Source organism: Dicentrarchus labrax, unplaced genomic scaffold (genome assembly GCF_905237075.1).
Source record: "Dicentrarchus labrax unplaced genomic scaffold, dlabrax2021, whole genome shotgun sequence".
NCBI classification, from domain to species: domain Eukaryota; kingdom Metazoa; phylum Chordata; class Actinopteri; family Moronidae; genus Dicentrarchus; species Dicentrarchus labrax.
In genome coordinates, this window is record NW_026136702.1 from 4,983,710 (window position 1) to 5,003,519 (window position 19,810).

Below are 19,810 nucleotides of genomic sequence, written 5' to 3' on the forward strand. Positions count from 1 at the left end.
AGGACTTTCACTTTTGGTTGTTCTTATATAATAGTGTTTGAAATGATGCAGTACATCCCGCCCATCAGCTACTCCAGGCAGGTTAAAACAAATGCCCCATATTATGGTATTTGGAAATGGTTTCTCAACCCAAGATTTGTTGGCAAGATGCGAGGGGATTTTTATTTGAATGTATGGGCTGTTACTACCATGAGAGCTCCTTGAGGTGTGAATGCTCTCGGGAAAAAAAAAGTTGTCACAATATGAAGTTTTATGACTCAGTTTGTCAAATAAGTGTGCAAAATTTAACACTGAATGATAAAAATACATCCAACAGAACAAACACTTGAAAGGGGATAAATAACTGCAACTGTATTAGGAAGAGCTGTTTGGTTCTGTGTGCAAGTCTGAAGTTGAGCCTCTTTATCGATCACTACATACAGCAGACCACCAAACACACAGTTAACTACAATGTACACAAACGTCTCATAGCCTGGAAGCCTGGAAGAGGAGACCCACAATGCCTCAACATGAACTCAAATATCTACAGTAAACTGCCAAACTTGCCTGTGGGCACCAAATAAAACATGACATTCAAATTAATGACATATTTATCAGATAAAAGGAAAACATTGTCCCTAATCCAAGACAACATGGACTCTTACTCATATGGGAATCCTCTTTTGCAGCTATAAAAGGCCATGTTAGCCTATTCAACTCTAAACATAATTATATGGAAAAAAAATATTTGGCAAGCTTTCAGGGTTAGATTTAAAAAGACCCACTGAAGACATACACCTCCCCCTAGTGGTTACCGAGAGAACCTTTTGGATTAACATTTAGATAAGAAAGGACTGTGAAGGTGCTTTTACAGAACAGTACAGATAGTTTTATATATTATAGCCCAATAAATATAAAGTGTTAGTACTTTTTATTACTCCTGAACCTATTCAAAGACATGCCACAAGTTCTAAGATTTTGTACTCACAGGCAGATGTTATTTACACACAATCTCTTGCAGAGACTTGCTTGAGGTAGGTAATCCACCTCTGAACACTTCGTCAGCTATATTATTTTTCTCTGAATTATCATGAAAACTCTTCACTTGGCTTAAAGGTGGCAACATTTTCAGTAAAATAAGCTTACAAATTCTCTTGATGCAATGGGTTTCAGCAGCCAAATACCTAATTTGGACTTTTCTTGTATACACGCACAAGGGAGAGTTTTTAAAATATTCCCTGCTTGTTGCACTGCCACACAAATTTGGACTAAAAAGCACGTTCGATGTGATTTATTGGCCATCGCGTGCAAGTTTAAATGATTTGAAAGTTGATTCTCATACCAAACTGAAAGAAGAAAGAAGAGAAAGAAAACACCTCATAAACAAACATTTTGGAAACTGTTACAGATGTGGTTTTTAAAAGGGGCATTGTTGGCTACAGTATTAATCACAACACATTGGGTAAAAACACTGTGAACCTTTATTGACAGCAGCATGTATACTTTTGTATATATCTGTGATTATTGTGAACATTTGCTGAAGCAGATTAAAAAAAAGACGTCTAGGTGTGAGTGCCTAGCATTCATAAAAACAAAACATTACACTAAAAACAACGTATAAAAACAAGTTGATAAACAAAGGCCATTGCATTTGATTAGATAAAGTAAAAAAAAAAAAAAAACGAGAGGGAAACAGTTAAGATAATCCTTCATTTACCAGGCACTTAAATGAGTACTGGTGACCAGCAGTCACTCTTTTTGACCTCCTTTGTACTTTGTGTTAGCATATTCAGCTGGTTACCAGACTGAACGCATATTGAGATGGTCTGTGAGTATGAATACATCAGAGAAGTACCTTCCTATTATAAACACAGTTAAAAAAGACAGGACCTTCATCATAAATAAACAGGCACCTGCATGTCCTACTACACAACATGATAGAGATAAAGAGGGATATTCTTTTTAAGTGAAGTTAGTGCATGGCTTCTACATTATATACACATTGCCTGGTGTGATGGTCCACTTTGCAACATTGCACAAACAAATTGGACCGGGAGGGAAACTGTGATTGGACCTCTGAAAAAATGATGTCGCAGGTTACACACAGTGATAGGCTGAATTCCTGCAACATGAGACAACATGATAATGTTAATGCGGTAAAATGGGTATTGTCACCCATAGGTTGTGACCAATAAGCACCTCAAAAGTTAATACAAGAACAGAACACACTCATAAAAAAAAAAACATACAAAGCCCACACTGGCACAATCCCGTCTATTCAATATAATCCTTGGCTATAAACTTGATCTTTTTTATGGTCCTGAAGTGTTACCATAACACGAATTACTTTTTCCACAAGTCTCCTCACGTCGCAAATCGCAAGCGTAACAGACGGCGAACCTTCATGCAATTCCACTTCTTCTTTGAACGTACACTGGAGCATGGGAACAGTTCAGTGGCGTGCGCATGCACACATGCATGCACACACACACACACACACACACACACACACACACACACATATACACACACACATATACACACACACACTTGGGAGGCTGGTATTGGATTCTTGATAGAAAGAGTAGCTAGGTGTGTCCTCCAGGATTAGGGTGGCAGACTCAGCATCGTGTTGAGTGAGATTGTTTCAAACTGGTCTGTTAAAATCAGCTGCATTCTAAGTGGTTGATGGAATATCTAATAAAGCTTCACTGCTCCACTGAAGTCACACTTGATTCCACTTTCCTTTTAATAATCTTTGAAGTTTAATAAACACATTGGACTTTGCAAAGCAGTTAACCTAAATTTCAGGGGTTTTCGTAAACTTCCCACTAATAATTTCAATTGATCAGTGCCAGTGAAACCACTGTATCTAACATCCCTACAAAGCAGTTGGAGCTCTGGGTGAGTGAGTGTGTGTGTGTTTGTGTGTGTGTGTGTGTGTGTGTGTGTGTGTGTGTGTGTGTGTGTGTGTGCGTGTGCGTGTGCGTGTGCGTGTGCGTGTGTATGGAGGGGTAGAGGCACTGAGGTCGTGAGGCTCCGTGATTCAAAGTGTCTCTGGGACAGAGCGGCCGCAGACAGGCAGGCAGGGTCACAGTGGAACCACAGACTGGGACTCGTCGGGAGGGTCATCCATGCTGCGGTTAAGGCAAACGTAAACTCCTGGCACTGCTCACAACGAAGCCTTTCACACAAACGTGAGTGCGTTTCCACTGATATAGCAAAGAAGTCTTATCCACACACCCGCTGTTTGAAATGCATATAAAAAAAGTGTTTTCTCCTCAACCCTCTTCCCTGAAATGTGTGAGACTAATAATCCAGCATTCCTGTCTTTATTTTGGGGGAAGGGGGTTGGTCAAAGTTCCCCTCTGATGTGGGGTTAGGGTCATCTCAGACTTTGCTGTCAGAGGGCACCTCTCCCAGGGCGTGCACAATTTCCGTGAATGAGGGGCGCTCCTTGAGGCTTAGCGCCCAGCAGCGGGCCATAAGCTTGTAGATTTTGGAGGGGCATCCCTCTGGAACGGGCAGCTTCAGCTTCCCTGTCTGCAGACCTAAAGGGGCGGAGGGTCAGCAGAGAGAGGGAGGTTAAGACAGAGACATGGACGTATGTGGTTGTTTGGTTGCATTTGACATTTACTGGCTACTCTGTGACTCCCCCTCGAGAACTGATTATATTCCACTTCTCTAATTTACATTTACCATTCAAACAAATTCTATAACCAACAGGGACCCATTTTCTCTCTCTCTCTCTCTTCTGTGCTGAATCAGAACCTGGACTAAAAACAAGCCGCTGAAGCATCATACTGACCTTCCAGCGTCTCATCATCGCTGAGTTTGGTATATGGCAATTCCCCGTGACTGAACACTTCCCACATCAAAACTCCGAAGGCCCACACGTCAGACTTGGTGGAGAAGTCGTCCTCAAACACGGACTCTGATGGGAGCCAGCGCAGTGGGATCCATGCCTGTCTGTAGTGGTAGTACTCACTACATACACAAGAGAGATGACAAGGAGATGGGTAATAAATAAAATTAGCCGGATGAACAGCGACGTCTCAGAATTGTAATGGAGCCATTTACTGTAGTTGGTGATTAAAGTGGGTGAATCTTATTAAATCAAGCTGCTTTTCCAACAAACCTGTTGTAGACGTCCTTGCTGAGGCTGAGCGATGACACTTTCACGCGCCTCTGACTGTTGATCAGGCAGTTTCGGGCGGCTAGGTCTTTGTGAACGAAACGGTGATTGGACAGATGCTCCATCCCATGAGCCACCTGGGCACAGATGGAAACCTGAAAGAAAGGAGAAAAAACCATAATAAAAAAAAGGTGAAGTGACTTTGAGAATACATCTACAAAGGCAGCAGAGCTTGCCAAGGTTGTGTTTGGTAGCATCCGTTAGGAATAATATGACATTTTGGAAAAGAAGTCCCTCAGATTAAACAAAGAACATATAATATGTTAGTTAGTGAGCTTTAGAGGTGCTGTTAAAGGTAGTTAAATTTTTTTTACCTTTGGAGAGAGCCAGGCTAGCGGTCTCCCATGTTTTGTCTTTTTTGCTAAGCTACACTAACACTAATAAGTGTGTTTCCAAAATGTCTAAATATTGCTTTAAGTAAACACTGTATTGGGTTTAATGGGAAGAGCATAACTTGCTCTATATGCTTTAGCTGACATACATTTCGGTCTTTATTATTTGCATGGTAGATGGTGTGCAGGATGCTGTGAGCTGACACTCAGGGTAAAACATTCAACACTTACTTTGGTCTTGGTGCTGATAGGCTGAGATTTGACCTTGTCATCTTTGCTTTTGGAAATTCTCAGGAACTGCTTCAGGTCCCCCTGGTAAGATAAAAGCAAAAAAGAGAGTATTATATACCAGGTAAAAACAAATATACTTCTTCCATCCTCATGTGTTTGTGCATGTGCTTTTGTTTCTGTGTCATTACCAGGTCATAGTACTCCAGGATCATGTAGTGCGGCTCTGCCTCCCTACACAGGCCCAACAGGCGGACGACGTTGGGGTGGCTGAGCTTGGCGAACATTTCAGCTTCGCGGCGGAAGTCGAGCTGGAGCTGCTCATCTCGGGTCTGCAGGCTCTTCACCAACACCACCGTCTCCTCCTCGCTCTCCTCGATACCCTTAGCTTTGCATAGCAGCACCTCACCGAACTCCCCTTTACCTGAACATTCACACGGAACAGACAGCACATGTCAGAGCAGACACCGCACATTGCTTTATGAGGTGAAGCACAAGGTCATTCACTATCAGCAAGACATACAAAAGAGAATTAATATGAATTAATCATTCTACCTAAAGTAGTGATGGTTTGCAGGTTTGCTCGAGCGAAGTGGAGCTTGTCATTGTTGACGTGGCTGTGGCGTTTCTCGGTTGTTGCCACGGTACCCATGTTGGTGAGTGCCACCTCTTCCTGGATCTCAGTGGTGGTGTGGCCATTTTGTTGAACGGCTCCTCCTACACCCAACAGACATCCCACAGGGTCAAAAGTCGCAGACATAGTGCAAATCTCAATGGGTATTCACTGTAAACGTGATGTGTATCCAAATAGAGTAAAATCTATTCAACAAAACCAACAGTTCTTGCTCTGATTAGCGCTCATTAGAAGTTACACGGTGTAATGTTGGATGCTGTATGAGAAGAAAGACTTCAGCAGGGTGTCAGCACATATCCCACTAGTGCTCTGTCCCGATTCCACTGTGTACAGCATGTTCCATATCTTAATCTTTATATTATATTGTTTTTGTCGAACGTAATTCTAACCGAAACTTGAATGTCACTACAAATTAAACTTCATAAAGAAAAAGTAATTTCTTGTGTTCTGAGGTGTCCCAAGAACTGTTTCACTATCATCCACAATTAGTTTAGATTTTTTCCCAGCTGAGAGCAGCTTTTGTACGTCAACACACTCAAAAATCGCCCCCAAATCTTCCCACTCACACTTAGTGTGTGTGCAATGGAACTGGGATACAGCTCATCAAATTTGATATGAATCCTTGGCGTATCACATGTTAAATGCAATACCCAGGATAAACACAAGATGGCAGCAAATATGCTAAACTTCTCAACAACACTTTGAGGACCATAAAGTTGGAGGAATATCAACCACTCACATAACCACAGGATTTTACAACAGTTTCACCACAAATTCAGAAACATTTCTTCTCCATCATACCATTGAGACACTCCATCTCAGGCTCCTCTCCGTCCTGGCCTTTCTGCAGTCTTTTTGCGTTGCGTCTCTTTTTGCAGTAGAACATGAGTCCCAGCACTACAATGATGTACGCCACAGCTGCTCCCACTGACAGACCGATGGTTTGGATCATCTTGTAAGGAGCCCTGTCCCCATCTTCATCGATAGAGTGCACTGGTTTGTCTGTTGGGCAAAGTTAGTTAACTAAAATGCTCTGAAAAAGTACAGGATGTGTACCATGTCGGTTGGATGTTACCACATCCAAGTCTTTAATCAACATCACATGGATCAGTTTTAGCATAAAGGGTAGGCACACTTAGAGTAAAAATGCAAATACAAGATGTAAATATGCAGTTCACTTTGAATTAAATGCGATTTCCAAAGTTAAACCAGCGTAACAACTGTAAAGCAAAACAAAAGCAAATAGCAATCCCTTATCTGTTTTATAGATTTATTATATGTATGTTAAAATCATACAATCACTTCATTCAACGAGTTATTCTCACACTGTTAGACAGTGCTGTCACGCTGGCACTGACAAGCTACGACAAACATCTAAATTTAATTGTATCCTGCTTTGAACTAATCCGGAATACCATCCTGCTACTTTGGAAGAAAATGAGTTGATATGGGACACTAGTGCAAGTGTGTGACTGTAATTTTCAGCCTCAGTCGACACACAAGGAGCCACAGAGTGTGAAGCGTTATTAGATCTAACGGTCTGCCCAATCCCATCGCCTCAGTGACAGCTGTGGCGTCAGAGATGTGGCTGTGGTTATTAACCTGTCGAGTTGGATGACAGGCAGAGGGTGAAGGTTTAATGAATGCCTTCATCCTTTACTTGTGATCTTGGCGTACGCCCCATCTGTGCACCTTTGTTCCAGATAAAGGAAGCCTGTGTAAATATGTTTGCCTGTGCCTGTGTATTAAACTCACCCACTACATACAGCTGAGCCACACGGTCTTTAATGCTGCAGCTGTTTCCGGCCACGCATGTGTATCTGCCAGTGTCGTCTGTAGTGACATCTGTAATCACCAAGGAGCCATTGGGCAGCTTCTGGAACCTGGAAGAAAGAGGGGACAGGGCAGATGAAGGCGGAGGTCCTGAATTCACAGCAGGGAAGGAGGAGGAGGACAGACATGTCGATCGGCTGTAATACATTTTCCCAAGCTGGCATGTGAGACTGTAACATACTGACACATTATTGTAGCAGGAAGTAACATTTGTTTTATTTTTATCTGTTGGGTGTTATGGTGACTATAAAAGCTACCAAAAATAAACATAATTTTTGATGGAGGTTCAACTGAATGCCAAAGGAGGTGTATATATAACGTTATATATATATATATATATATATATATGCAATTTCTGTCAATGATGACACTTGCACAATGTTAGACGTTGAAAATCGAATAAATAATTTCCGACTGATTCAGATCACTCTGTTAACATATAGTATGAATATACTAATGTACAAAAAAAGATTTAAAGTCCATTACATATACACAGTGGGACTCAGGGAGAGAGAAATTATTAATTATTTAATTTATTAATTAAAGAGATTTAGGATAACAAAACAAAAATGTTCTTCCATAATTTTTCTGACTTTTATTCTGTGACGTTTGCTCGTTAGACTGTTCCTCATAAATTGCTCGTTTCATCCTGATGAAAGCCTCCTGTTCATTAGCAGCCGGCTGTGTGTGAGGTTTGATCATTAGCACAATCAACCCCCCCGAACACTGCTATGTAAGGCTACCTGTTCCACAGTTTCATTCACAAAATTCCTACTCAAGTGTAAAGAGAAGAACTTCACACTTTGGAGCCAGGTGGAGATCATAGGACAAATTTAGCAGTGTCGCTGTATCAGTACGAACATTAAAGCACAATTAATGATTATTAATAGTGAATCTGTTAACAATGTGTCATTAACGGAGCGGCGCACTGAGACATACTGTACATGTAGGTGATGTGCATCTCTAAAGTGTTTTAATGGAGGATGTTCACCTGGACAGCGACCTGCATAAAGCAGCTGAAGGAATGGTAAAACTACTGACATGTAAAAGTTGCCATGCCAAAATATTCCAATAAATATAAAAAACACAAAACCAACAAAAACCTCTCAGTAAATTGGCAAACCACGATGATGATATGGTGGACATTATGGATTATTACGTTTATTTTAGTTATTTGTTTTTATTTTAGTTAATTTTGGTAACATATTTAAAACTACAAATTCATTCCAATTCAAACTTTTCCTCCCTGTGGACAGAGGCAGACATCAGTTCCTGACCTATACTTATCACTCTTTCGTGCCATTTAAGAACCAATCTGTTTGTACGAGATGTTCTTGCTTGAGGCCCATTGCGTGCCCATTGTGTAATACTATATTAGCACCAGCTACATCTATAATGAACGCACAATAAATTAAACTGCAATCCATCCTGTTTGGAACCTGTAATCACAAACTGTTTTCCTAATCCACGATGGTTGAGCTGTCTCAAAGGCAGATTAAAAAGAAAGAAGAGTCTCATTTACCTTCTGTTCTTACTGATGTCCAGGGTCTTGTCTTTGACCATCCAGTGGATGTGGGGCTCGGGGTCACCGGTGGCCTGACAGTGCAGGATGGCTGTGTGACCCTGGTACACCGTTGTATTCTCTGGCTCCACCTTAAAGCGAATGTACACTATACGTGCACAAACACACATTCGCTCATTATTACAACACTTACACCACAACTGGGTCATAACATTTCCTTTACAGACTGTGGTGACTGTGGTTAACAGTTAGTTACACTCCACAACCCGAAATGCAATTCATTACTGAGCTATAAAAAGGCCACTAAGCACACTATAAATGCTGCTGTATTTGCCACTTGATGAGAATGATCAATGACTGTCTCTTCATAAAACCACCCTCAGATGCACTGAGACCACAAGTACTGTCAATGTGGGGCTGATGACTAATATGGTGGCTTGACCCTTTCTCTCTTCTAATTCCCTAGTCCCAGGATGATGAGTGAGCAGTTTACCGGCCACAGTGAGGGTCACCAGGGCTCTAATCTCCCCCTGGAGGCTGTTGGAGGCGATGCACGTGTAGTTGCCGGCGTCGCTGCGGGTGACTTTGGTGAAGTGGAGCTGGCCGTTCCTCTGCTCTACGCGAGGTGGCAGCTCTCCTCCGTCTGCAGGGGGAGACAGAGACACACACAGGGGGTTGGTTAGGAGTGCTGAGTGTGGGGCTGCCTGTGGAATTCAAGCAGTTAAATCTACTCCATCATCGCAAACGTGGAGGAAGTGGGGAAATGATCCATGATGATGAATCTTCCTCACACTCTGTTGATGCACAGTCTGTGCGTGTTTCTACATATTCTTGTGGAAACAGCATTTGTCATCATTAGCATGAAAGGAATGAAGGGTACTGCTGGCATTCTGGATGAGATATTTCCTTAAGAAAGTGTTAAACAATCATCTTTATTCGATTTAAGTTATTGTGAGCTAAGATAAAGCCAGCAGCGTGCAAACCTGCTTTGGTCCAGCGGATGGTGGGGGGCTCTCTGCCTTTAGCGGAGCACTGGATGATGATCTCATTATCCAGCTCCAGACACTGAGAAGGCTGGGGGGTCGGGGTAAACTTCAGCTTCTCTGAAACACAAGTCATAACACCACACACATTACACACGTGGTAAACAAGTAGGGGGGGCAACAAGTCAAAACCTCTTTTGTGCAACTCACACTGTAGATGAAATGACACAAAGCTGACGCAAATCATGTTCAGACACATTCAGGGAAATGTGGCTGCATGCACACATGGTGCACACAGATCTGAGTGTTAAACCTGAGGTCTATCAGAGGATGAGATCATATAAACAGATTGGCCAGACAAAACAGTGACATGTCAGGCCATCTATCACAGTAATCCTATAGCAGCAGAGCATCGCTGAAATAAAGGCGCCGTGCATGAGTCATATTTTACACCTCAGTGGGTGTCCTGAGGACGCCCAGAGACACAACATAGACAAGCTTGTCTTATTTTAGGAAACACACACATTCACACTTGCAAGCCCACAGGCATGACCACATTTGTTTTATATTTTCTCTCAATGCTGTGTTACCCATTATACCCCAGATAGGATTTCACTTGTTTCACATTATCTTTCAGTCAATGTGGGAATAACTTCAAGTACACCCTCAGTAAGAGTAGCATAATCTACTGTATATATTAATATTAATCAAAGAGTGATTCCCTCGCAGCTTACCGAGCACAATAACTCTAGCTTGTCCAGACAGTCGGCCGCCTACAGTCTTGGTTTCACAGCCGTACATCTGTCCGTCGTACACCTCCACATTGTTGATCCTGAGGCTGCCGTTACGGAACAGCTTAAAACGAGAGTCCTAGGGGGAAAAAAAAGAAGAGTTTTTAAGTGATATTTTCTCATGTCTAGAAAAAAATAAAGCAGATATTAGGTGAGCTTTCATATGCTAGGTGTCGACAGAATGCAGATCAGAAAAAGACACTAGCAACTGTTTCTGTGTTATTGTGTTTGACCTGATAACTGACCTCCTGTGTGATCCTGATGTTGTTGCGGAGCCAGGTGACCTCAGGTTCAGGGTTGGCCTGAGCGTGACAGTGAAGGTAACCTGGTTTACCTTCCTCCAACTGGCTGTCCTGAGGCCTCGTCACCCACACTGGGGCAGCTGTGGAGACACACACAGATAACGCATTATAGTATCATATAGTATCAGTACAGTTCACTTAACCATACACTCCATGTGTCTTGTCCTTTTCCATATACATATAATAGCTCTTCAGCTACATGGCACTGCCTTGAATGAATATATATATAAAGTGAGCTTGGTCTATTGGTCAGTCTAAAGATAGACGCCATTATTATAATGCCAGTGTATCTGCTAAATGGCTCGAGTGTTCCCACCGTGCTCTTGACATTAAATAACATGACTTAGCATAAAATGAAGAGGACTTCAGTTACCTATACTGCATGTTAGATCTTACTGGCTTGCTTATGTTCTCTTTCAGCTTATGTTCTTAAGGGGAAACACTCTTATTTTCACTACTCTTCTACTGGGACGTTATGGGGGAAAAAAAACTAAAACAAAATAAATTATGGCGTTTTACTATATTATACCATATTCATATGATAAGATGATAATTCATCAGTATATATCTCCTATGTTTTGAGCCTTTTTAGACAGTGAAAACTAAATACTAGCCGTTCTTTAACTCATTTAATCATATTTTTATGTCTGCTTTAAGTGATTTCTCTCATAAGAGAGTTACAAAAAAACAAAACCTGGATACTACATATCCCATAATGCACTGTGATAGCATCTTTCAATAGATACCCCCTGCCTCCTAAATGCCAACTTCTTCCAAACCCCAGACGTTTTAAAAGTCTGAGGGCAATTTCTTTTTGGTTTACACTGGAGCTGCACACTTTTTGTAAGTCTGTGTATGACTCACTGGCAACGATGAAGGTGACCTCCTGCGTCCTGCGTCCTGCCTTGTTCTGGGCCACGCAGGTGAAGGCGCCTGAATCTCCCTCCTCTGTGGGACTGAAGACCAGATCCAGGCCATCCTGGTACACTCTGCCCTCTGTGGGCACCCGCTGGCCTTCTCTCTCCCACCAGACCTCGGGCTCAGGTTTGCCGCGCGGGGGACGACAGGGTACCCGCTGCAGGGTGTCCGCTGTGAAAACCTTCGACATCTTAGGCGACATTTCCTCTATCTCTGTAGCGGAGAGGAAAGAGGGCGGGAAGCGTGAAGTAGCCATTTGAAAGCTGAATGAAATTGATTTCCATTTACACAAGGCCCCTGATAATTATCAATCTGTCTTCAAAGCCACTGAAGCATTACTGATTTTGAATTTCATGAGCAGCCCCAAGCACACTTAATTCCAACTCACAGTTCTGTTAACGGATTTCCTGTCTTGTTAGGAAAAGTCCTCTGATTTGTAGCACAGGCCACAGTAATTAGAGAACAAAGTGCACAGTAGGCGAACTGAGTATATAGGTTGTATGGGAATTAACTAGGGCCTGTGTGAGGTGGGTCATATCAAAACTGGCAGCCCCTATACAGAAAGTGGAATGTGATCTGCGGTACAAGAACTCACAAGACCTCCCGCTACTGTGTGGTTTAATACTGTGTGTGTCCCAAATGGAAGTCATTAATACTTTATTGGCCAACAACGCTCTGAAAGCTGGTCAGTGGCTGCGACCTTCTATGAGTCGAAGATCTAAATCAATTAATGAGAACAGAAGAAAACATGCATTTCTCGGCAGATGAAAGAGAAGTGGAGCTGGGCGAGGAGGGGGAGGGCAGTAAAATGAATGGAGGTGGAGCTACGATGGAGTGACTGTTTAAACTTGTCCCCTAAATACTGAATTCTACTGTGACACAATCCCCTATAATGCCTGCAGGGATTACCATCAGATTAAGTGAATTAAGGTATTTAGATGGAGCTGCGGTTCACTGGGTTAAAACTGCAGATACAGTCGAACCTTGTTAATCCAAAACCCTTGGGGAAAAGGGGGCTGATGGAGAAGGAATAAAGTACTTGGGACCTTAAAACGCATAGAAATTCCAGCCCTAAGCTCATTCAAAATATTTGACTTGCATGCACTTGCATTTCAAAATGCTGGCTGATTAGTAAGATGAGAAGATACTACAGCTTGTCCGTGCTATAAGCTCAAGCAGCCATTAAAAAAAGTTGTAAGGAGTTCTCTTTGGAGTCATGGTTCGACAGGAAAAGAGTGAGCGCTGCTATGTGTGATTAAACTTTGATGTGCCTGGACTTGTATATTATATTGTTTTCCCTGTGTGTATCAGAACCTAATCTTTATGTACAACCATAAATTGTTATTGTTATAGTTCATGTTTTGTTTTCACTGTTGGAAGTAGTAATTTCTGACAAGTACATTCTACTGATGTTGGATGAAAATCATGGGGCAGGTCTACTGACATTTAACGTTTCACAACATCATAATTACACTGCTCATTAGCCAGTTTGAGTCATACTGGTATGTTATCTAATGTTAACCGCTTGTTCAGCCAGGTGCTATTTCACTTGAAAGAAAGCTGGAGAAAGCTTTAGCTATACAAGCTTGGCAAACAGCTGGAGTGTTGGAGGAAATAATATAGAGGGGAAGCAGGAAAATGCTCCAGCACAGTGTGTGAGTGTGTGTGTGTGTGTGTGTGTGTGTGTGTGTGTGTGTGTGTGTGTGTGTGTGTGTGTGTGTGTGTGTGTGTGTAGTGGATACAGCTGGAACGGATGTCAATAAGGGAATGTGATTATCATCGGAGAGATCTGGCTCTAAGTGAAAGATCCCGAAGAAGAAGGGAGAGCAGAATGAGATGGAAGGCAAGATAAATATGTAACCCAAATGCCCCCTCACACTCTCAGATTACAGAAACACAGGTGTTTATCCCTCAGCAGTTCAACAACTTCGGATGTGTGTATTTGTGTGTGTGTGTACCTGCTATGAGGAGGGAGGCTTCCAGTGTAACATGGGACCCACTGAGGCCACGGCCTACACACTTGTAGGTCCCCGTGTTCCTGAGCTTGACCTGGGTGATCAGCAGTGTGCCGTTGGGGAACAGCAGCAGACTGTGGAGGAGAAACAGACAATTTAGGCTTCCAGCTCTGCCTGTTCACATCGTCTCACCATCATTGACCAACATGAAAGCATCAGCACATGTTCTTTCAAGTGCAATATCAGATCTGTCTCAGATCGCATCTGAAAATAATTCGTAGCACTTGTTTTGGCCTGCCAGGAGCACCAGAGAGTGATGATCTGCAACACAGGACAGCAGAATGCGTGCCAGAAAACTAGGGCTATCTCAACATAGGCTTTGTTTTTTGTGCTTGGCATGTTACCTTACTCTATCTGAATTGCCCTGATTCGCTAAACCCAAGCCATCTGCTGCTCCAAATAGGTTCAAATAAATGCTGCGAATGTGTCCACAAAGAACACAAAGAAAAGTGACCTACATAGTCAGTTAATTTTAAAAAGTCTTGTGCTTTCCTGATGGCTGGCCCCCGGGTTCTGGCAGGCTGAAGGGAGTATCAGTGCCAGTGACGGACGGGATGAGAAGTAATTAAAGGCTGACCTTAAGCCAGCTTCAGGGATGACAGATAAGGAGCTGCACATCCCACAAAGCACCGAAAATCAGCTCCACAGACCGGACAACTCAACAGCTTATCGAGACTCACAAAGTCGTTATAAAGATCCTGGGAAAAGTTAATATCTAAAACAGAGAGGAATAAGTAAGTAAAGGCACTGCTGGATGCATTTAGGATGTTGTGGAATTCCTGAGGAGAGTTTTCCAAAAGCAGCATTCATATCTGGTTGTGCGCTGGATTCCCTCCGGAGGGGTGATATTTCTGTGTCATCTCTCCTCTTCTTCTCTGTTCAATAGCGGGAGGGAAATGAGCTTTGGGAGCTTGTGCATGTTTCCACCCGAGAGATGGAGAACAAGTCTGTGGAACATTACTTCACACTGAGGAAACTAACTCTAAAATAACCACAAAACAAAATGAACAAAGGCAGGCTTTTTTAAAGGCAATCATCTTTATAGCTACATGGGATCCTACACAGGAAGAATTGGTGTGGTTTCACGTGTTTGCCTCCAGAGCTGGATTGACCCAAGGGGGAGAATTTTCTCTGTCTGCAAAAACAGCCGCTGGTATATTTTTTCACACTTATGAAAAACAATCTACATCAAACATTCACACATCTAGGGGGAGGGGGTTGTCTAAACAGTGCAGGTAGAAAACAGATGATGAAACATTCCTCTGGCATTATATCAGCCCAGATCAATAAACACAAGCACACAAACCACCAGGCTGCCATAGAATACAGTCTGTCTGTGTGTCTGTGTTTTTATATTCACGCTTATTACCTACCCCTCTAATATCCTGGTGCTGAGTCATCACTGCATTGGTGACCAAACCAGCCTCTGACAAGCTCATTACACAAGTGACTAACTGTTGATATTGGAATACTTCATCACCCTCGTTCACTCACTGAACACAATAATCACTTTAAAATCGAAAACCCGGCTCTCGCTCTCCATGTGGAACAGGCTGCCTACGGAGTGTGCCTATGTAGAAGCATGAGGTGCTACGAACCCTGAGGGTATCCCTTGACTCTTGGTATAGAAATTGGTTATTATCTTGTGCTTATGTGTTTGTAGGGGACATGCTGGTAAGCTGATTGTAGCTTTAGGGGGTTTTTCGCTCCTTGGGTGGACACTGGAGAGCTGTAAAGTCTTTGGTGATAGGCTGGAGAGAAAGGCTGTGTTTAAGTGATGTATAGTAGACTGCAGAGAAACTTTACTGGACTGTGTTCCAGTAATAATATTCCTGTAATGTGCAATCCATCTTAAGACTGAGTTATAACAGCACACAGAGAGTTGAGAGCACGATGCAAAGGTTCCACCTCATTGGGTTCAAAGGAACCCCCGAAGCTGGAGCTTATATAATGGTAAGAGAGGAGAGGGAATGAAGTGGGGGCAGAATGTGGAGGGAGTGGGAGGGAGAGGGGAGTATGAGATGTATGATGAGAAGGAAAAAGAGCGATGCAGAGGGGAGGATTGAGCTTTAAATATACCGAGACTTGTTTGCCAGCAGCTCGTTTTCGTGGTACCACTCCAACGTGGGGTCCGGCACGGCGGTAAACTGGCAATGGAGTGCCGCCTCCTCGTTCTTCAACACCACCTGGTCCTGAGGAGTGACCACCGGCCGTGGAAAACTCTTATCTGTTGGAAAAGTAGACAAACATCTGCATGATTACATCTGCAAGCATCAGACCATCAAGTTCCATCTGCGTGGATGCTCGTGCATCGCACCAATCTACTCCAAGCTTTATTAAAAGCTGCCAACAGCAACGTGAGGCTCTTGAGCAAGTGGCCTTCAGGTGGCAGTGTGTGTCAACACCTCAGGGGGCCTCAGGGAGACTTAATGAGGTCAGTGAACAAACCCTGCAGCTTATCTGGACCATCATCTCCTCCTTTTTTTCCCATCCTAGAATCAAATTCTCTGTGATGATCTAAAGTCACGCTATTCCAAGAAACTAGGGTAAGAAGGACTCAAGTGGGGTCAACTACTATGGAAGGAAGGGAAATCTGTACCTGAATGATCAAACTGATATATAATTTACAGGATAAATAATGAATAAGACTGGACATTTTGTCCATTGTAACAATGGAAGTTGAAGGATTTTTACAGTCAATTTGAAATAATCCATAAACTGCATAATATTTTACCTCTATTCACATTCTTTTGACCCCATTTACCCTGCCAGATGCCCTCTAAACATTTCCATTGGCTAACCCTGGACAAGGCTGATCTGGCTTGCTAAAACCAGAGATTTAGTACAGTACAACCTAGAGGAGGAGTAATTACCCCACAGATTTAAGGACATTGTTATACTCTAAATACAAAAGCTGAAGGGTGTTGAGCTTAATAAATAAATGGGAACATGAAATACCCTTAATCCAGGTTTAAATGTGTGAGTATTTCAATTATGAACAGCTAAAGGAGGTATAGTGCCAGTGGCGGTATCAGGATATGGCTACTGGTTGGTGTGAAGAAAAAGAAGGGCACACCTGGCCCACCCAGGAAGTCGGTGGGAAGGCCTTGTCTTAAAGAGCCGTGACCGTGCATTGAAAAGCTGTCTAAATCTGTCAGCCTTTCCTAAAGGTGAAGCCCTATAGAAGAGCCGAGGGTGGCAACATGGTAACTGGAAACTCGGCAATTATCCATTCTTCCTTCAACCAGGTGCTAACCTAGCGTGTCTGTGTGTGTGTGTTGCAGGTGGCTAATTAGAGTGGAACGGGGCATCAGGTTTCTTGCACAGATGTGCTACTGCTGTATGTACAGTACGAGCACTGTGGTGTAGATAATACACAGGAGGGGCTCACACTTACATAGTAAATAACAAATGTCATGTTACCAGCCTGCAGAAATACAAATAATCTCCCTATACAACAACACAGTGCAGCAGACTGTCTGCGAAAGCTACAATAAAGCAGTCAGATCAACAGAACAACAGTGCTGCTGAGGGGGCTGATATTATTGTTCGCTCTGTAGATGTTTATGATGTTTGTTTCGGTCTGCGTGGGTGGCGGAGGAGGACGGTGCTAACACACTCTCAGGTAATCGCATTAGGAACGCCATCACTGCCTCTCCGCGCGCTGTCTCACCACTAATGGTCTACGTGCCCCCTCCTCCCTCTTCTTCACCACACGTCCCGGCAGGTGTGGAAAAATTCGCGGAGAGCTGAACATATCTGATTATTAATTACACGCAAACTGGAGCTGAAAAGGATTGGTTGATTAATCAATGAGTTAATTGGTGGAAAGGTAATGAGCAAATTGCTTCTTGTTTGAGTCATTTTCAAGTAAAAATGCCAAAAACAAAACACTGGTTTCAGCTTCTCTAATGTGGGGATCTGCTGATTTATATCATTGCAAAAATGCATATAGTTGAGTTTTGGACTGTTGGTTGGACAAAACGAGCAATGTGAAGATGTTCTCTTGGGCTTTTTGAATTGTGTTAATTGTAATAATAAAAAAAAGAAGAAAATTGGTACATCAATCAATTAGTTGTAGCTTTACATGCAATGCTGTGGGGTTAATTCAGCTTAATAAGTTAAGTCATGCCAAGGGTGGCCAAAACTGTGAAACCACAGATAATTTATATGTCACAGTGGATGAAGAGAATGTTACAAAAGGCCACACACACTCACACACACACCTATTATGTTGAGAGTGAAGTTGCTGTTGCTGCAGACGTGCCCGGCTGCATTCTTGGCACAGCAGTAGTACAGGCCGTTGTCGTCCGGGCTAGCACTCTTAAAGGTGAGCGTCCTCTCCTTGTTGTTGATCTGATGGCTCTTCTCTGTCAGCTTAACCCCGTCCTTGAACCACTGGCACGTCGGCCTGAGAGGGAGAGGAGGAATTAGAGAGGATAGGCATGAGAAGAGAAGGCAACAATTGAGGAAGAGCCGGGTGATTGATGGAGCCAAAAGAGAAGAGATACAAAAGGTGAAGAATAGGAAAAGAAGAACACAAGGGCATGAGAGAGGCCAACAAGGACAGGAGAAGAGTTTTTCGGTACAGTCCTCAACACGATCCCTTAACCCTGTGAGCTCTGAACTTGAGGTGACTGGGGGAGGAGACTCACCGTGGGTGTCCATCGATGTGACAGCGCAACGTCACGGGCGCAGAGCTCTCAATCTCCCCTTCTGAGGCTGGCTCCTTCAATGTCACCCCACCACTTTCTAACCCTGTAGAAGAAGAAAAACAGAGGATAATGTAAGGAGGAGGGAGCAAGCACAGGAGCAATAAGCCAGGAGAAGGACAGGAGGAAAAATTGAGTTAAGTGGTCGTCCTGTCGTCTGTCCTCGCGGGACGCATGACAATGCTAATGGGTCCAACAGGGATGAGGGCAGAGTGGGGCACATCGCTGTGACAGCACTATGACTCGGGAACAGCGGCAGAGCAGAGAGCTACCACATCACTGGGTCCGCTTACACTGTCCTGCACTCACAAGAGCAAGCTCGGCCTTTACAGCGCTTTTTATGGACATTTAATGGACAGCTCATTGACTTACTCTGTTAAAATGGCTACTGTGCTGTCAGAGCAGCCTATAAAACAGGCAAAATGGGGGAAAAAAAGAGCAATAAGGCAACAGTGAACATTTTTTGACTTCCAACCTGATCAGGTGTGTTTACATTACAGCACCATGGGAGGAGCAAATGCCACAACAAAGTGATGAGAGGAATCACACACGCGTAACATGAAACCTGATCAATGGTATGAGAGTGACAGATGAGCAACAGAACAAATGAAAAAAACAGATGGCGGGAAATTGATCCACGGTCGTCCCCTGAACGCATCATGGTGCAGTGGGAAATGAGGAGAACAGAGCGGTTTTACTATTAAGGGTTTGACCCAGTGCACTGAGATATATAAATCAACTACATACAGTATGTCAAGAAATCATCACAGTCGCAAATCATTCCTACATTCTCCTAAAAGAAGGGTAACATATGATACACTCCCAGTGCATGATTCTTTCAAATGTCAAGACAGACTAGCAGATACAGTATATCTCATGAGGCATGTCATCCCTCTTGCGGTAAAAAAGGGCCGTGGAAGCTTCTGCAAGCCTCTTTGGTCAGAAATTCAACTGTAAAAATGCCATATTTGATCTGATGGAGACACTTCTGTTGACATAATCATTGCCTGTTGCTGGGCTAGATGCACGCTGAAGTCTGCTGGATGAATAAGTTAGTGTTTCACAGTTATTTAGAGAAACCAAAGCTGTCTCTTCTGGTGAGAGACACCTTAGATTTGGCTGTAATACAGCCTTAGCACACCTTGCTGGAATTCCCCTTCTCTTGTTGTGTGTGTTGACTACACAAATACTTGATGTTGACACTGAGTGAGAACCAGGGCTAATTGGTATTTATGTGATGATGTGTAAGCAGCGGTTCTATGACATGCAGTAACTGTACACCTAGTGTGGTTACTGGGTGCATACATCCTTTCACTGAGAGAGCAGAGTTTGTTTAGGCTTCCCTGGTTAATGCATGAGTCCATGA

At 43.1% G+C, this 19,810-nt stretch overlaps 1 protein-coding gene across 1 annotated transcript in view; it reads right to left on the reverse strand.

Moving 5' to 3' along the window:
* Positions 1-1,442: 1,442 nt before the first annotated feature.
* ptk7b (protein tyrosine kinase 7b) overlaps positions 1,443-19,810 on the reverse strand; it is a 72,198-nt gene continuing 53,830 nt past the window's right edge. Inside the window, exons 3-20 of the mRNA XM_051428104.1 lie at positions 18,388-18,490; positions 17,959-18,143; positions 15,812-15,959; positions 13,676-13,806; positions 11,664-11,930; positions 10,743-10,879; positions 10,441-10,576; positions 9,707-9,826; positions 9,217-9,366; positions 8,724-8,871; positions 7,124-7,251; positions 6,170-6,370; positions 5,290-5,451; positions 4,926-5,158; positions 4,738-4,818; positions 4,118-4,269; positions 3,788-3,966; positions 1,443-3,530 (exon numbers count right to left, since the gene is read on the reverse strand). Coding sequence (XP_051284064.1) covers positions 3,370-3,530; positions 3,788-3,966; positions 4,118-4,269; positions 4,738-4,818; positions 4,926-5,158; positions 5,290-5,451; positions 6,170-6,370; positions 7,124-7,251; positions 8,724-8,871; positions 9,217-9,366; positions 9,707-9,826; positions 10,441-10,576; positions 10,743-10,879; positions 11,664-11,930; positions 13,676-13,806; positions 15,812-15,959; positions 17,959-18,143; positions 18,388-18,490 — 2,822 coding nt within the window. The 3' untranslated portion in view covers positions 1,443-3,369. The remainder of the gene's footprint in view (positions 3,531-3,787; positions 3,967-4,117; positions 4,270-4,737; positions 4,819-4,925; positions 5,159-5,289; positions 5,452-6,169; positions 6,371-7,123; positions 7,252-8,723; positions 8,872-9,216; positions 9,367-9,706; positions 9,827-10,440; positions 10,577-10,742; positions 10,880-11,663; positions 11,931-13,675; positions 13,807-15,811; positions 15,960-17,958; positions 18,144-18,387; positions 18,491-19,810) is intronic.